This window comes from Vigna unguiculata, chromosome 3 (assembly GCF_004118075.2).
Source record: "Vigna unguiculata cultivar IT97K-499-35 chromosome 3, ASM411807v1, whole genome shotgun sequence".
NCBI lineage: Eukaryota > Viridiplantae > Streptophyta > Magnoliopsida > Fabales > Fabaceae > Vigna > Vigna unguiculata.
The window spans coordinates 5417269-5435565 of NC_040281.1; the positions used below are offsets into that span (position 1 = coordinate 5417269).

At 31.6% G+C, this 18297-nt stretch overlaps 3 protein-coding genes and 1 long non-coding RNA gene across 10 annotated transcripts; 1 reads left to right on the plus strand and 3 right to left on the minus strand.

Annotated features, from left to right (window-relative positions):
• Window positions 1–702: 702 nt before the first annotated feature.
• Window positions 703–4192, minus strand: LOC114178152 (probable serine/threonine-protein kinase WNK6). Of its 7 annotated transcripts, none has more exons than XM_028063896.1 (9): window positions 3834–4192; window positions 3571–3695; window positions 3430–3467; window positions 2941–3168; window positions 2624–2844; window positions 2268–2425; window positions 1737–2172; window positions 1573–1643; window positions 703–1419 (listed from the first exon to the last, which is right to left on the minus strand). In XM_028063896.1, exons 2-9 carry the CDS (start codon window positions 3670–3672, stop codon window positions 898–900), a joined length of 1776 nt encoding a protein of 591 aa, XP_027919697.1. In that variant the 5' UTR covers window positions 3673–3695; window positions 3834–4192; the 3' UTR covers window positions 703–897. The 7 variants fall into 7 exon arrangements, with proteins under 7 accessions (XP_027919697.1, XP_027919693.1, XP_027919694.1 ...); XM_028063899.1 differs by having other exon boundaries at window positions 1244–1469; XM_028063892.1 differs by having other exon boundaries at window positions 703–1643.
• An 81-nt stretch (window positions 4193–4273) lies between these two features.
• Window positions 4274–5472, plus strand: LOC114178154 (transcription factor MAMYB). Its single transcript, XM_028063900.1, has one exon. The coding sequence runs from the start codon at window positions 4317–4319 to the stop codon at window positions 5226–5228; it is 912 nt and encodes a 303-aa protein (XP_027919701.1). The 5' UTR covers window positions 4274–4316; the 3' UTR covers window positions 5229–5472.
• A 5980-nt stretch (window positions 5473–11452) lies between these two features.
• On the minus strand, window positions 11453–12324 carry LOC114175673. The gene is made up of 3 exons (XR_003602874.1): window positions 12256–12324; window positions 12065–12171; window positions 11453–11675 (listed from the first exon to the last, which is right to left on the minus strand). It is a non-coding gene; the product is annotated as an uncharacterized LOC114175673 (long non-coding RNA).
• Window positions 12325–15981: 3657 nt separating this feature from the next.
• On the minus strand, window positions 15982–17557 carry LOC114178996 (nodulation-signaling pathway 2 protein-like). Its single transcript, XM_028065171.1, has one exon. It carries the CDS (start codon window positions 17512–17514, stop codon window positions 16072–16074), a length of 1443 nt encoding a protein of 480 aa, XP_027920972.1. The 5' UTR covers window positions 17515–17557; the 3' UTR covers window positions 15982–16071.
• Between the last annotated feature and the right edge of the window lie 740 nt (window positions 17558–18297).

Below are 18297 nucleotides of genomic sequence, written 5' to 3' on the forward strand. Positions count from 1 at the left end.
AAAATGCAAAAAATTATGGGAATGACAAAACATGCGGCAATGGTATACAATTGAACTCCTAAACTCAAAATGATTTGAATCTAAAACAAGTAACGAAATTCCCATAAATTTTTTCATTTTAAAAACTAAACATGTTGCAATGGTTTCGATCGAAATCCTAAATCCCAAAATGTTTTCAAATCAAAAGTTAACCTCAAACTTCAATGTTTTTCACTTGCAACTAACGACAACCATCACGGGATTGGTTTTGCTGCGATTTGGTGAAGCACCGTGGGGTAAAAGATTTCGTGCACGTGGAATGAAGCACCGTGTGGGACGAAGGATTTCGTGGGGGCTTTTGTGCGGATGGTATGAAAGATTTTCGAGCTGCAGCAACTAACTGATTTTGATAAAACAACATCCTGAAATTTTGAATCAAGCATGAGAACGGCTTTTCATGTCGTGAACCACCATCACTGCTATTACATTTTCAATTAAATGAATTGCAATTTTCTTCGCTTTTCCAATCAAACAAGTAATATTTTTTTAATTAAAACATTAAATTAATAAAAGTCACGTCACTTTGTCAAAACTTTTTCAAATTCACTTTGTGAAAAAATCGATTTCCTATGTCCTTAATATGTGTCAGATAAGAGTATAGATTTTCCATAAAAAATCGTGTCTGTAATTAAAAATGAATTTCAACAGAGCAGAGGAACTATATATCCATGAAAAGAAAACTTGTTGCCAAATAACAAGGAACATTCAATCACACCGCAGTATTTACATTTGAACTTCACCGGCATGAGAGAGAAAAGATGGGACACAACACAACAGGTAAAACTATTAAAAAGACTAGTAAAACCTGCTATCTCTCGCCTCATCCCAAACACTGAAAAAAAAAACTATGAAACTATACTATGAGACCATCTTTTGTGACATTCTCCTTCTAATATCCAAGATGGCCTGGTATCTTCTTTGGGATAAATCATTCATTGCCTCTTGATACTTCTGTTCAATCATTTGTAACTCTAATTTCAACTCACCCACAGGTTCAAACGAGGAGGAAGCAATGTTGAGACTATTAGAGAAGCCTTCCATGTCCAAAAACTTGCTTTTACAATCAGACAATGCCCCAATTTCAGATGCAGATGAGGTTTGACTCCCTCTACCAAATTCTGATTTAGCAGACATATATGAAACCGTGGAAAACTTATTATCATTGAAGTCGATTGTTGCAGATGCATGCGACTTCTCAGAGCATAGATCATCTGCCTTGGTAGCTTTCTGAAGACCACTGCACTCGTCACATAAAGCCCCATCGATATCCATATTATCAAGGTTTCCTTTTGTAGCTAATGTTGCAGATGAAGTAGAGGGACCTAAATCTTCAGTCGAATCTTTTGAGCTGCCTGTGCATTTTGCCAACTTCAATTCTCCCTGTTGGCTCACAAGAGTTTGTTTATTACTAGGAGAAACCAAATGATCAACTGCTACACAGGGTTTCCAGTCAGCAATCAAATTCATCAATAACAAATCTATTAACTCAGCTATGAATTTAACATTCTGATCAGCAAGCTCAAGTTGCTCTACCATTTCGCTTGAAACTGAGACAGCAGTGTCACTGTCAAGGTAGAAAATGAAATGGATATTTCTTGCTCGCCCTGGCATATAAAAACCAAAGCATATAACTTTTCACCAACAAATTTAAAAACAGTTGTTGCAGAGTAGAAACGAATTATAAGTTATACACTGACCTCCTTGGTCAGCTATCCGCAGAACCAATGATACAGAGTTCTTATCATTTTCTTCACCTTTTAGAAAGAAAATATCACCTCTCTTCTGCCTCCTTATCTCAACACTTGTAGAACATGATGCATCATCAGTGGATTTATCAAATATAGTGATCGGTGGAAGCTCACAGGTGTCACCAAGATCCATTGAAATGTCTCCATTACGAGCACTAGAAGGACCTTCTGACACCATACAACGACTTTCAGAGGCTCCCAATTTGGGAAGAACAATATGTGGCAATGGAAAAGGACCCTTCTTTGTTGAAGCATTCATTTGAAGAAATGGGTCCATCAGAAGCTCCTTGGCTGACAATCTTTGAGATGCTGGGACTAGACATTTCTCAATAAATGATTTCATTTCTGGATCTTTCACTTTAGAAAGCGCAGCAGGTTTTATACCCTGCAAAGTGAAATATGGTGTGACCCAATAATCTTAATCATAGCCTGCGGAAAAAAAAAAAAACAAAGGAAACTTGTTAATTATGAGATACTCACGGATGAAACTTTCTTGTATATCTGAGCTGAGTTTCTGCATTCACTGTAAGGATACTCAGAAGTCACCAACTCAAGCATGCACATGCCAAACGAATATATGTCAGCTAATTCATTGTAATTTTCATCATACAGCTCGGGTGCCATAAACTCCGGGGTTCCTACCAGGATTAGGTAGGTTTAAACAGAACAAGTATGTTAATCAAACAGCATTGGGACAAAGAATCAAAATCTATTACTACTGCTATAACTGTGATATGAGAAAATGATTAAATTTTAATTTTAACTTGAACTCAGTAAAAGACCAACACATACATATATGAAAGAACAAGAAAGCGCAGGGAAACCGAGGAAAATACCAATTACACTCTTGGCATTACTTCGATCCAAGAAAGTTGCTAGCCCAAGATCTCCAATTTTAACTTCTCCTTGGTGACCATTGATAAATATATTATCACATTTCAGGTCCCTGTGAATAACTGGTGGGTTGTGACCGTGGAGATAGCTTAGACCCATTAAAATTTGTCTTGCCCATCCTTTAACGGCCTTCAAGTCGACCTTCTTGTGTCTTTTACGAAACCTATATCATGCATTGCATCCACTAACCAAAAGGTTGATTTCACAATAAAAAGCACAAGGATGTTAAAATTATGTACAAAATGGAAGGTGAACGTACTGTTTGAGGCTACCCGAGGTAAACAACTCCGTGATCATATTAACGGTCTTGCGCCTGTCATCAATCCAGGAATTGTAGAATCTTACTATGTTATTGTGCTTCAGTGATCTCAAGAGGTGTAATTCTGAATATAGCCTATCTAAGTCACCGGGGGATTTCAACACCTCATCAATCTGAACCTGACTCCATGCAACCTCAATTCCATTGACTTCATCAAATGCCTTGTAACTGATTAATCCAGAGTCTTAAGGAAAACATATATAACCAGAAACAATCAGGTCAACCCCAATCATAAAATTCTTTTTCTTCTTAACCACAAAAAAATGCATAGCATTATATGGAAGACCTAGACACCTCTGGCAGTAAACAAATGTTTTAATTTCTGTAGCACAGTAAAAACAGTCCACAATAAAATAAAGCATCGTCTCCTAGTTACAATGACGCCAAAGAATCGAAAGCAAACATGTATATTAAGAAATTAACGGATACACAGTTTTAAAAGCTCCTCTGCCGATCACCTCTTTGTACTGTTGTGAATGCGAAAGCAGAATTAGCTCACTGTATTAATATGTAATTGTATTTTTGTCCTAAAGACAATAAATATAAACAAAGATATAACAATCATATTACCTTGATGTAGGTGCAAGTTGGATCAATTTCAACACAGTCAGGATCAGGAGGCTCCAGATACCCTGCGCCATCTTCTGAACTTTCTGTCCCCTCCAAACTCATTTACACGGCACTGTGATCCAAACCTACATTCAATTCAAAATCGCCAAATTGAAAACGCAAGCTAACGAAGGATGAATTTAAAAATTGCACCAGGTCAGGAAATTACGTGAATGTAGGAAGAGAAAAAAAAAATTGAATGCAGCTCAGTTTGTCCTTTTCACCTTAAGAACGGCTACGAGAACCTGATCGTGAAAACAGAACCCTAAATGAAATAGAAGAATTAGTAGAACAATGGAGATACGAAGTTTGGGGAATGATAAACATGACTCTTTTTCTGTTTCCAGAAAACACTGCTCTCTGTTTCTAATTATCTATCTTAATTCTCTTCCTTGTAAATAAATATCTTCACAGATCACAATCATTGTTTTTTCCTGTCTCCGTCGTCTACATTCCACATCGCCGTCACACTCCATCGTACACTGTCCTTGTCGTGTTCCCTTTCTTTCATGGGACTACGTATACTACTTATACTACTATATACTGATGATGCTGATGTGTGTATATACTAATAACTGAAAACATCCTTAATGGGCCTAGCAAATGAAGACCCTTTGGCCCAATAAGATGCTGACCCCAACATATTGAAAAACGTAAACGATGGCGTTTTATGATTTTAGAGTTTTGTTTCAATTGGGTGTGCGAGAATGGAGTTCCTGGACGAGGACGCGAGGCCAAGGTTCGTGTTCCAGTCCGGTGCCGTTGCAAGCACCGAACCACCGCACCCGGACCTCAAACCTACCAAGCCGTTCCTCTTCGTCACCATTTCTCTCTCTTCGCTCTTCCTCGCTCTATCTCTCTTCTTCCTCGAATCCGAGCCCTTCAAATCGCTCCTATTCTGGCTCGCGCTCTCTCTCCTCATCGGCCCCTTCGCTCCCCCGTCCCTCACCGGCGGAGACGTCCGCGTCGGCCTCGGCGAGGTCGTCAACTTCCCTGATCCGGAGCCCGAAACCGACGACGACGCTAGGAAGCCTTCGCAGCGGCGATCCAGACAGCGGAGGCCCGAGGAAGTCGCCGCCATCGGTCCAGTGGTGTCCGTCGGCGCGGCGGAGAAGAGAGGGGGAGGCGGCGGAGTGGAGAAGGTTGCGACGGTGGTGGAGGAGAAGGATTGGAGAGAGGAGGATGTGGAGGTGCTGAAGAAGCAGCTGGTGAAGAATCCGGTGGGGAAGCCGGGGCGGTGGGAGGCGATAGCGGCGGCGTTCGGCGGAAGGCACGGTGTGGAGAGTGTGATAAAGAAGGCGAAGGAGTTGGGGGAGAAGAAAGTGGATGATTCGGATTCTTATGCATTGTTCTTGAAAAATAGGAAGACGTTGGATAAGAGGGTTGTGGAGGAGAATGGGGGTGAGGATTCGGTGACGGTGGATAAAGCTGTTGATAATGGTTGGAGTTCTGGGGAGGATATCGCGTTGCTGAATGCATTGAAAGTTTTTCCTAAGGATGTCTCAATGAGGTGGGAGAAGGTTGCTGCGGCGGTTCCCGGGAGATCCAAAGCTGCTTGCATGAGAAGATTTACTGAATTGAAGAAAGGGTTTCGGAATGCAAAAGCTGCAAACGAGTGAACACTCTTCTCCCCAAGATAATTTTTTTTTTGTTTAATTTTGATATGATTTATGTTGTTTTTGGCTTTGATGAGGCATTCTTTGCTCCTTCCTCTGGGTAATACTCAAATTCCGTTCGTGTAACTTTATGAAATGCATTGATCTGAACAAGATCATGTATTTGGAATCTCTTATAGTGAAAAATAGATATTTGATATTGACTCTTTTAATTTGGAACTTAACGGGTTTTCTTGGTGAAGCAGAATTGTACTTGTACCCGTTCTCTGAGGTCTTTCTCTTTGTTCATTTATGCTGACGGATTTTCATGTTAGAATCCAGGTTTCTCACATCTAGGCTAATCATTTCCATAGTTTAGTTTGTGGGACTTTGATTTAACACTTTCTGATACATTTAGGTTTTGAATCTTTTATTACTTTTGGAATTTGGGCATGTTTGCTGTAGAGAGATTTTTATTTCAGAGCATATTCTGTAATCTGTATTCAGTTCTTTGTCATTATGCATAGGGCATTGACCTTTCAGTTACTTCTGCAAATAGTTTCAAATATTGCTAATTCCTGAGAAAGTTATGTTGGTTTGGTTTGGTTAGATGAAAAGTTTGGACATTTGATGTTTTACTAGCTGGTTGGTGGTAGTCTTTTCTGTTAGCTGGTAGTAGCATAAATTTCAGTTATGGGTTCCTCATAGAAAATTACACTAATCTCCCATGCTTTGTAAATATAAAAGTAAAATATAAAAGTAAGGTAGATGTATGAAATTCATTTGTCTAAATAATCATTGTTAACGAATACAAACAATAAGATGTAGTTCAACCACTACTCTTAAACTTGCATCCTTCTGCATTACTATTATTTCATATTTCTTTTATTAAAGTCCATGAATTGAACTGTTCAATTCAGATCTTAATTTTAGTCAACCAAAATAACAATTGTCATTTAAAGCCTGATCTGGTTTAGCATATTACTTCTGATCAACAGCTTGTCATTCAAATAACACAATTTTTAATGTGCTTATGAGTCTGTCGTATATTGATTCAATTACAAAAATGGGGATAGAGATAAGCAATAGGAAAGGAAGACTGTCTCTATCCCCACGAATGAGGAGGCAACACTACTGGAAAAATCCTGATTACAGACATATATTTGTATGAAAATATTTAAGAAAGAAATTCATGCATGTTCTTCTTTTAAATGTCAGAAAATTTAAAAATTGTATAGTAAAAATTTTTCTGCATCAAATACAGGTAGATTTTCTTATTTAAAATTATTTGCAAACAGAGATGTTATAATTACCTACAAATTAACTTATGTATATGTCTATTATATAACTTTTTTTTCTAATAAACTTTGCAGGAAAAGTATTAAAAATTGAGAATTATTTATTAAATATAAATTTGTAGATAATGATACTGTAAGAGTTGGAAAAAATTAGTTTGATAATGTTTTCTTTGCAAACTATTTTTGCGCAAAAAAATAATTTAACAACCTAAGAAAATAGAATATCTGTACTCTCTTTTATTCTTACAATTGAAGTATTAAGTAAATCTGGTTCTATGAAGTGAAGAAATATACACAAGCATGATAATAGAGTGTAATTGGAGTCCTTTTACTGTCTAAAGTATTTCCATATACATGAGATTGATAAAATCTTTCAAAAGGCAAAATGACTAATAATTTATACCATATTAAATACCTAGGTACATTACTTCCAAAAGAAACTCACTCAATATACTAGCTAGCATCATCACCCTGCACCATGCTCATTGGAATCGATCATTACAAAAGAGACACGACCCCACAAACAATGCAGCTAATGAAAACTTTGAGTAAACATGACATTTAATAAAATTCTAGCATACATTATACAACGAAATACATCCTTCATTTATTTGAATTCATGCACTGATTCAAACCGAAGTCCTGCATTTGTCACCAAAAATTAAAATCCGTAAGTGTTATCTGTCAGAAGTGGTACTGGTACTGGGTAAAATCACTATAACTTAAAAAGAAAAAGCTCTTGGACTGCATGATCCTAGTGAGCTCAACAGTTCAACTCATGATTTCAGCCTTTTACGGTAAGCTGTTGCATGGGTTTGATTGATCCTGATTTCAGTTTTTAGTTGGTTTGCTTTTATAAATGTACTAGTATTCTTACCCGTGCAACGCACAGGATATCGAATTTTAAAATTAAAAATTATAGTATATTTATTTTCTTCTATATTTATTAAAATTATAGTATATTTCAAAAGTTGGTAAAATTATTAAAGTATAATTAAATTTAATATAAATTTTATTTTATAAAATTAATTAATAATATTTTAATCGATTTTATGATAAAAATGTATTTAAATTATTTATATATATTTTTAATATTTTAAATAATATATTAAGATTTAGTTAATTAAAATTAAGAAATTAAATTAAATTTTAAATGAAATATTGAGTAAAAAATGTAGAAAAATATAATAGTTAATTCTCTAATAATAAAAATGATGGACGATATAAAGAGTTAATAAAGATACAAACGTTAAACGATACAAAAAATGTGAAGAATAAACTATATAAAGGCACAAATGATAGATCGTGGTACATATAAATGTAATGTTTAATTAGTCAGATAGTACTCACTCTCTTCATATGTGTCAGTTTAGTACTCGCTTCTTTTAAATATGTGTCAATCGAGTCCCAACTTTTGAAAAAATGTCTCAATTAGGTTCCTTTCACTCTTGTAAATATTGATACCGTTAATGACGTTAATACTTTTTTTTTCAAAGGGACCACCTAATTGACACCTTTTTAAAAGCGGGTATCAAACAAAAGTGAGTATTATCCGACTAATTACACCTAAATATAAATAGTAGATTCTTTAAAGATACAAATGTTAGAATGCAAACAAAATATAAATAGTAAACAACCAAAACTTACAAAATGTAGACTATGTAGACAAATATAAATAGTACACTATGCAAAAATACAAAGGTTATACTCTGGTAGACTCCTTTATTGAAGTCTTTTTTTCACAATTTTTTTGAATTTTGAATTTCAAATTTTAACTTTGGTCCCATATTTTATAGCTTTTAAAATTTAAAATTTAAATTCAAACTTTATTACTATATATTTTGAATTTCAAATTTGACAAAATATATATATATATATATATATATATATATATATATATATATATATATATATATATATATATCTTAATTTAGAAAAAAAAATATATTGAAATCGAGATCATTAGTGATTTTTATATCTTTAAATTTTTTAAGAATGTATAATTTTAACTTGTAATGATATACCAATGTCTATGTTATAAAAATTATTTTTTAAATTATTATTTAAGTTTGTGTAAAACGTAAAAAATATTTAAAAATTCATATTTAAATTTTACAATTATTTATTTATTATTTTACACCATATTTTAATTATTTTTACTATTGTTATTATTATATTATTAAGAACCACGAAGCTTTTATTCCTAAATATTATATTACTTGTTTATTTTTTATATCATATTTTTAACTTTTATTATTTTTAGTTGTGAATATTAATGTATTTCCATTAAATTTTTTCAATTTATCATTTTTTAGATTTTGATAATATATTAAATACGAACCTTTCTTATAAGTTAAAAATATTTGAAAGTTGTTTAGAGACATTATAAGAATCTATTAAAAAACTTACACTATTTCACAATTTTTTATTTGAATGTCAAAATTCAAATTTTATTAATATATTTTTGGTTTAATTAGTAAATTTCACACAAAATCCTAATTAATTTATTATATTACAATTTTTAATTAGATTTATTTATAAAAAATAGCTACCTTCTCCAAGAAACTTTGTAAAAGTTTCTAAAGTTGTTATTTTGTAATATTTACTTCAAAATATTAATTATGAAGACCACTAATTATGTATTTTTTGGGACAATGCACATTGGAACTCAAAATAGTATTGTTAGTTTTGCAATTGTATATAATTATATATTAGATTAGATACTATTAGAAATTTTGGTCATTCAAAATGACTTTTACTCTATAGGAAGGTGATAAGATTTTTTGAAGCCAGTATAAAACTTTTTCAAAAATGTATGTAGATCTTTTAAAAAAAAAATCCATTTATAATTATAATACAATAAATTCAAATATAACATTGTATTGAGACACTAAAATTGGTTTTTTCATAATTAATGCTAATTAATTATAAAGATGTGTTGGAAGAACCAACATTTTATCTTGAAAGTAGTGTGGAAAGAAATTGAAAAGTTGTTTTTATTCTCCTCAACATCTTTTAATTTTTTGAAGATGAAAAATATTTTTTGAAAAATATAAAAAACATATTCAGTAAGCCAAGTAAAAAAACAAAAGTCTTAATTTTTAATTTAGTAAATAAATGTATTTAAAGTAAATAATTTTATTTGCATTTTTTATTATTATTTCAAATTTTAAATCCAAACATTATTATTTAATATGTTAAAAGATATTTCTCACTGAATTAAAAAGTAGAGAACATCTTCGTTTCTAATAAACTAATTTTGAAATTTAGTTTCAATAAACATTTTATAATGCATTATAACATATATTTGAACATGTATTCGTGAATGTTGTATATATTTGAATATTTCAATTCAATATATATATGCACACTTATTTAATGAAAAATAAATTTATTAATAAATGTGTGCAATCAGGTTTTTTACTTTTATTATTTATTTATTGACAAATTTATAAAGTCTAAAGTAAACGTATTTCTTATATATTATATATAATAAATATTTATTTATTTTGTTATTTATTCTTCGTTATTTCTCTTTTTATCTTTGTTCTTTATTATAATTTAATTGTTGTTTACTATTCACTATTTATTCATTTATTTATAATATTTACGTTTAATAATGGTTAAACTTACAACTCAAAAGAATATTATTAGCTTTGCAATTGTATATAATATTATGTATTACATATTAGATTAGATACCATTAGTTATTTGATAATTCAAAATGACTTTTACTTAATGGAAGGTGAGAAGATTTTTGAAACCAGTGTAAAAATTTTTCAAGAAAGTAGGTAGATTTTTTAAAGTATTTTTCATTGAAAATTATAATACAATAAATTCAAATATAACATTGTATTGAGATACACAAAACCTCTTTGGTTTCTTCATAATTAATGCTAATTAATGACAAAAAGACATTGGAAGAGACCAAAGTTTACATTGGAGGTTGTGTTGGAAGAAACTGAAAAGTTATTTTTATTCTTCTTAACATCTTTTAATTTTGGAGGATGAAAAGTAAGATTTGAAACTGAAAAGTAGTGTTGGAAGAAACTGAAAAGTTATTTTTATTCTTCTCAACATCTTTTAATTTTTGAATAATGAAAAGTAAGATTTGAAAAGTATATAAACTTCTTCGATAAGCTAGGTAAAATAAAAATAAAAGTCTTAATTTTTAATTAGGTAAATAAATAACTTTAAAGTAAGTAATTTTATTTTCATTTATTATTATTATTAATTAATTAATAAGAAATTATTAATTGATCATATTCAAAAAAATATGTCATATTTAATGATTATTCTTAAAACAAAAATTATAAAATACCTAATTTTATCTATAGAAAGGAGAAACTATTATTATTTATATAAAAATATTTACAAACTGAGTCATTATGTATTTCTTTTAATTTTAAATTATAAATCTTTTTTTTACTATGAAATTTTTAGAATGTGTGTTATGGATTTAACCTATTAAACTGTAAGAAATATTTATTGGAGCATGAGGTTTATTTTAAGTTTGTTTGTTGAAAAATTTAGAAAATTTGGATTCCACCTTTATGATTTGCATTTATTTTAAAAATGAATTGTAGTTTATAATTTTCATTTACTTCACTATTATACTTCTCAAATACTAAATATTATCTTATAAAATAACATTAAAATTATATTTGAAATTATTCACTCTCAATGCTGCAAAACGTTTTAGTAAATATCGTGTAATATTTGTAAATTCCACACCAAATCTTAATAAATTTGTTTTTACAATTTTTAATTTAATTTATTCTAAAAAAATTAGATACCTTCTCCAAGAAACTTTGGATTTTTAAAAAAAATTGATTACCTTCTTAAAGAAACTTTGTAAAGGTTTTTAAAGTGTCCTGATATGATACTTACTGCTTTAAAACATTAATTATGCAGACCACCAATTATGGTTTTTTTTACATGCCACTCCCTCACTAATTAAATGAATGTTGTATCTTCCCATGCAGACCTTCTCCAACATGCCATTTCCAACCTCTGTCAAACATAAATGTTCTACCCAAAGATTAAATTTTCTGCATTAGTTTGTGTGCTCTTTTATTCTTAGGAATTGCATAAATGTCTCGAGCACAGCTTTGCATCTTCAACAAACATCTTTTGGCTCCCTTATTCTTCTCAAACACCCACCATATTCATCCTTCCAAAAAACATTGCAGGTCTCTTATGTGAAGAATAAGATTTGGAAGAAAAAGACAAAAAAATAGAATGAAGTTTTAAAATTGAAAAATTGTTATTGACTATTATCAATATATTAATGTCATTTAATATTATATATAAAATAATTTCATAAGATAAAATAATTAAATATAAAAAATATATGTTGATAATGTTCAAAAATGCAGCTTTGAAGTATGTTACTACACTTTGTTAATTAAAGAAAAAAATAAATGAAGTTTTAAAAACGAAAGATTGTTAGTCAACTCTGTTAATAACAAAATAAGAGAATTTTGAAAGATAACTATTGATTAAACAGGTTTAAAAAATCTAAATCATCTCGCAGATAACTATTGATTCAACCGGTTTCACCTTTCTTATGTTGCTCAATGAGTTCATTGAACTATTTTGCCCAAAATCTTGATGGATGTCCTTGCCTCAATTAGTTAATGAATTTGACAGAGAAAAACTTGATCCAACTGTTAAATACTACAAAGAAAATGAGTTAGATATTACATAGGGTAGAAGAAGAAAAAATCGGACAGAAGAAGAAAAGCATTGACCTTTTTTGGTGTTCTTCAATTAGTTAATGAATGACAAAGAAAAAGATGGGTCCAACAGAAGAATAATACGAAGAAAGATAGTTAGATACGTAGAAGAGAAAACATTGGATAGAAGAAGAATAACATATACATTTTTCGCGTTCTTCAATAATTTCATAAATCTCACAAAAAGAACCTTGATCTAATAGACAAATACTACAAAGAAAAATAGTTACATATGATAGAAGAACAAAGAATGGAAGAGAATAACAAAAGTTTTTACCTTTTGGATGTTTTCAATGTGTTTAAGAATCTGACTGGAAAACATTCATCCAAAATAGAAATGCTACAAAGAAAGGTAGTGAAATATGGTAGAAGAACTAAAAATATGAGAGAAGACGAAAAATTATTACCTTTTTTGTGTTATTTTTCACAGTGTTCATGAATCTCACAAGAAAACATTAATCCAACAGAAAAATACTATAAAGAAAAGTAGTTACATATGGTAGAAGAACAAAAAAATCACAAAGAAGAAGAAAAGTTGTTACCTTTTTAGTGTTCTTCACCGTGTTCATGAATCTCACAAGAAAACATTCATCCAGAAGAGAAGAAATACAAAGAAAAATGTTTAAATATGGTAGAAGAACAAAAATCGCAAAGAAGCAAAAAAGTTGTTACCTTTTTGGTGTTCTTTGTCGTGCTCATGAATCTAAGCAAAACATCCTCGAACAGAAAAATACAACCGGAAAAAGTAGATCTGATAGCAAAACATTCATCTAACACAAAAATACAACAAAAATAAGTAGATATGAGAGCAAAACATTCATCCAAATATGGTAGAAAAACGAAAAAATGCAAAAAAGTTGCTACCTTTTTTGTGTTTAAGAATCTGACTGGAAAACATTCATCAAAAATAGAAATGCTACAAAGAAAGGTAGTGAAATATGGTAGAAGAACTAAAAATATGAGAGAAGACGAAAAATTATTACCTTTTTTGTGTTATTTTTCAGTGTTCATGAATCTCACAAGAAAACATTAATCCAACAGAAAAATACTACAAAGAAAAGTAGTTACATATGGTAGAAGAACAAAAAAATCACAAAGAAGAAGAAAAGTTGTTACCTTTTTGGTGTTTCTCACCGTGTTCATGAATCTCACAAGAAAACATTCATCCAGAAGAGAAGAAATACAAAGAAAAATGTTTAAATATGGTAGAAGAACAAAAATCGCGAAGAAGCAAAAAAGTTGTTACCTTGTTGGTGTTCTTTGTCGTGCTCATGAATCTGAGAGCAAAACATCCTCGAACAGAAAAATACAACCACAACCAGAAAAAGTAGATCTGATAGCAAAACATTCATCTAACACAAAAATACAACAAAAATAAGTAGATATGAGAGCAAAACATTCATCCAAATATGGTAGAAAAACGAAAAAACGCAAAAAAGTTGCTACCTTTTTTTGTGTTATTCACTGTGCTTGTGAATCTGACTGCAAAAGATCCATCGAACAGAGAAATACAACAAAGAAAAGTAGATCTGGGGTGCAAAACATCCATCCAACACAAAAATACAACAAAATAAATAGATCTGTCAGCAAAAAAATCATCCAACCAAGAAATACAACAAAAAAACTTAGTTAAATATGTTAGAACAACGAAAAAATGCAGAAAAATTGTTACCTTTTTGGTGTTCTTTGCCGTGCTCATGAATCTGAGAGCAAAACATCCTCGAACAGAAAAATACAACCAGAAAAAGTAGATCTGATAGCAAAACATTCATCTAACACAGAAATACAACAAAAATAAGTAGATATGAGAGCAAAACATTCATCCAAATATGGTAGAAAAACGAAAAAACGCAAAAAAGTTGCTACCTTTTCTGTGTTATTCACTGTAAACATAAGATCAAGCGAAGAAACCATTAGATCTCAGTAAAAAACATAAAGAACAATAACAGTTCGCTTGAGAAAGCAAACAAAAAAGATATCCACAAAAAAAATGGACAGATGAACGGCAAATCTCAGATGCATGTCTTTGTAAGCGTTAGTTGAAGCCTGTAAACAAAAAAAAAATGATGAACAGAACAAAACTCAGAAAAAAAGGAGATGAACTGGATCAAAAGAAGAAGATGAACAGAAGATGAGAAGGCGGTGCCAGAGAGAATGAGAAAGAGAGAGAAAGAAGAAAGAAGGCGGTGAACAAAGCTCAGAAAAAAGAAGATGAACTGGATCAAAAGAAGAAGATGAACAGAAGAAGATGAGAAGGCGGTGCCAGAGAGAATGAGAAAGAGAGAGAAAGAAGAAAGAAGGCGGTATGAGAAAGAGAGAGAAAGAATTGAGAGAGTGGAAGGTGAGAAGACTGAGGAAGAGAGAGAAAGAAATTTTAATTAAAAGTTTCGGATTTGAATTTCTTTTCCATTTTTTTTTCTAACTTCAAAATGCTGAGAGATTGACACATCAGTGTTTTTACCTTTTGTAGATAAAAATTTGAATTTAGAAGTAGGTCAGATATATTATTCAATTGAAAAACTTACCTTTTGTTAGTTTCCAATTGTATATAGTATTAGATTACAGAAATCTTCGTCTTACTCTATGCCTCATTTCAGCATCTCGTCATGCATTTTTAAATTTTTTTAGCTTAATTTCTTGACTTTCTTTTACAATCCTAGACTTGTTTAATCTTTGCAAGGTTAATACACATTAGTTTAGATATAAGATGATTTAGTAGTCAGGAGGTTGTAACTTGTAACCCTTGGATTATTTATATGCCATTAGTTATTTGATGGGGTAGAATGTGTGTTGAGTTTCTTTGGACGTTGTTTTCTCAAACGAGCTAGAAATCAGTAACACTTTCTTAAGATGTTGTGTGATTAATTCAGTATGGAGGGGGAAGAGGTTAACCAGTTTTATTTGTATTAGTGGTTGGGTTTTTCTTCATCATGGCCTGGGTCTGACCATGGAAAGGGACTGTTGTATATGCTGGCAACTTCTAAGGTAAGGTTTTAATGCACCACCCAAGAAGATGTTATGGGTTATGTAGGTCGCGTGGGTCATATCATAGTTACAGTTTCTAATGTGAATCGAGATTATTGAAACAAATTCAAGGATATGATAGATTAGAACTTGCTAGTTTTAGTTCTTTTTTTTTGCGATTTCATCAGTCTTGAGGTTTGTTACAGTTCTTGCCGAAGGATCTAGGGTTGGATTGTTCCAAAGTTGTACAAAATTGATTTCCAGAAAATAAACTAATTTTGAACGAACTCAGGTTTTCAACATTCAAACAATATAATCTAGTTCGATAATGTTGGAATTGGTCCATGGCTTTTATGTTCAGTTCGAGAATGATATGGCCACTGTTGTCGTCCGAGATCCCACAAAGATGCTCTATCCTTAAGATTGCGCAATCACTATGGCCAGTAAACTTCGAACGTTTGATGTAATCCTAAATTAATGGTGGGGGTTGGGGTTCAATTGACTTTGAACGTTTCTTGTATGAATTTTTTTGCTTGTGTCAACAGGAATCAAGCACCACACACCCATATCTATCGCTAAGTTGTTAAAGGAATTATGTATTATGTTATTTGTGTTAAAATTTATTGTGAATATTTTTTATAGAAAATTTTGAAAATAAATTTTACTAATTTTTAAACTTTGCAATAACTGATTATTTACAAAGAAATTATATATTAAATCAAAATTTATAGAAAAAATTACTGAAAATTTTCACAAAAATATGAAAGGTGCTTAACCAGTATAAACAGCTCCAAACTAAAAATAGAAAGAAAAAAAAAAGTTTGACAACTGAAAAAACAAAGAATAAATCTATTAGACTTTGTGAGTCTAATAACCCTTGGGTACCCAGATTGAAGCCACAGTCAAAGGCCGTGACTTCCAACACAAGGCCAACCTACCCTTCTCGAATTGGACCCAATACCCTCCACCAAAGAGGCTCACCAAGAACTTGGCTTGTGAAATATTGCAAGTACTCATAGGAACACATTTAAACCCTTCCAAGGAATAAAACCCTTCTTCCCAAACCTTTCTCTCATTTCTCTCACAAGGAAACTGCCTCACACTGTCCAATATTCTGAGCCCCAAAATCTCTTTCTCTATCACCCTCAACTCCATCTTGTGGCTACCCCACACACTACTACCAAGTGAATCACAAACCGCAGTGTAGTGATGCAAAGCCTCACAGAAGAACTCCACAAAGGACATAGATTTCAGCCTAGAAAAATTAAACAGTTCTTCTTCCACCAGAACCACAAGCCTCGGCCACAACTTGCTCACACCATCCAAAAATGTTTTCACCAGTGAGAAGCTCCTGTTAGGCATCCACTGGTGTATCATACAGTTCACTACCAGTGTCTCACCAACTTCAATTCCTTGAATATCTTCTTCCCTTTCCATCATGATTTGATCAAACATGAAAGGAAAGTTGATAGAAGCTGCAAACTCTTTGAGCCTTCTTCCTGTTTGTTGAGCAGAAGCAGCACCTCTCTCGTCCACTGTGATGGCTGATACTCTGAGCGAAGTACCACTTTTCCTCATTGCAAGATCCACCATCAAGGGTGGCCACTGGATTCCCTCCATGATGTCAAAATCAACGATGTGAACACTCTCAGCACCTTCTGTGGCTTCTAAGATGGCTTGGTTTGCGGTGAAGTGAGCAAATTTCACATAGGGAGATAGCTCTTGAAGAACCTGAAACACACAGAAAGCATCTGTGTGTGTAGAAACAGCACCACGCTGCAGCAACAGTTCAGGGTCATTTGTACTTTTATAATACAGACCCTGAGCAAAGAAAAGAGCCAACCTGTTCAATAAACCATCACCGTTTTCTAACGATGATTCATTGTTGAGTTTCTCGATTATGTCTGAAGCAAGGTCCCAGTTCTGTGCCTCTACAGCTTCAGCTCCTGTTAACAAAAGATCAGCTAAACTAGTCTGTTCCATCAGCTCTGCTTGGATTCCCTTCAAATAAGAATCCCCTCCTTCTTCTTCTTCTTCTTCTTCCATTGAAACATGCACATTTTCCTCGGCAAATCCATCGCAGAGTTCAATCTCTGGTGGATCATTGTGATTCATGAAACTAAAGTCCTGGTTGTTTGTGTGTTGCAGAAGCAAACCCTCCAGAGATTCTTGACCAAACATTTCATCCATGATGGTATTTGGTGATGATATATCTTCTGTTTGAAATGGGAATGCATTTTCTAAGCAATACTCATGGAGTTGGTTCATGTAAGGAGGGCCAAATGAAAAATCAAATTGCTCGTACTCCATCACAAATGATGAAAAAATAAATTAAAGGTAGAGCTTGGTAGAAACTAAGTTGGAGTACTCTTATATATAGACAACCTAGTATTGAATTATAAAATAACTAAACAAGTAGATAGTATAGTTCTAAACTCTAATACCTGTATTGAAGTCATGACGTGTATCAGAAGTTGACAAAACTGCCTTCTAGAAGTAATTGAGGTTTAAAGTTAAAAAAATGATAATTAAAGATTAAAAATCCTTCTTTTTTAAAAAAAATATGTTTTTATAATAATTTAAATTTAGCAATAACCATGAAATTTGATATGATAAACATAATTTTTAATAATTTTAATTAATAAAGAAACGTGTTAATAAAATATTAAATACTGTCATACTGTCACAAGTATTGAAACAGTTAAGTAATCTGAATACATTATTATTACTATTATTATTATGGTGGTGTCGCTTTATTATTGGTCCCGTACTAGTGGCGAGATTGTTTGTTTTAATTGTGGTGACGATTTACACAAAGTAAACTTTTGTTTTTGTCTATTTCAATTTTAGTTATTCAATTTAATTAAAATTAATAATGTGTTTCAATTTAATTTAAAACAAAAGACAATTCGAATCTTTCTAATGACTACAAGTAAATAAATAGATATAAATAAAATTATATTGTATGGCCCATGCGTGTTAATTTTTAATCTTTATACTTACAGTACTTCATTTAATTTCCATACATACATACATATATATATATATATATATATATATATATATATATATATATATATATATAAATTAAGA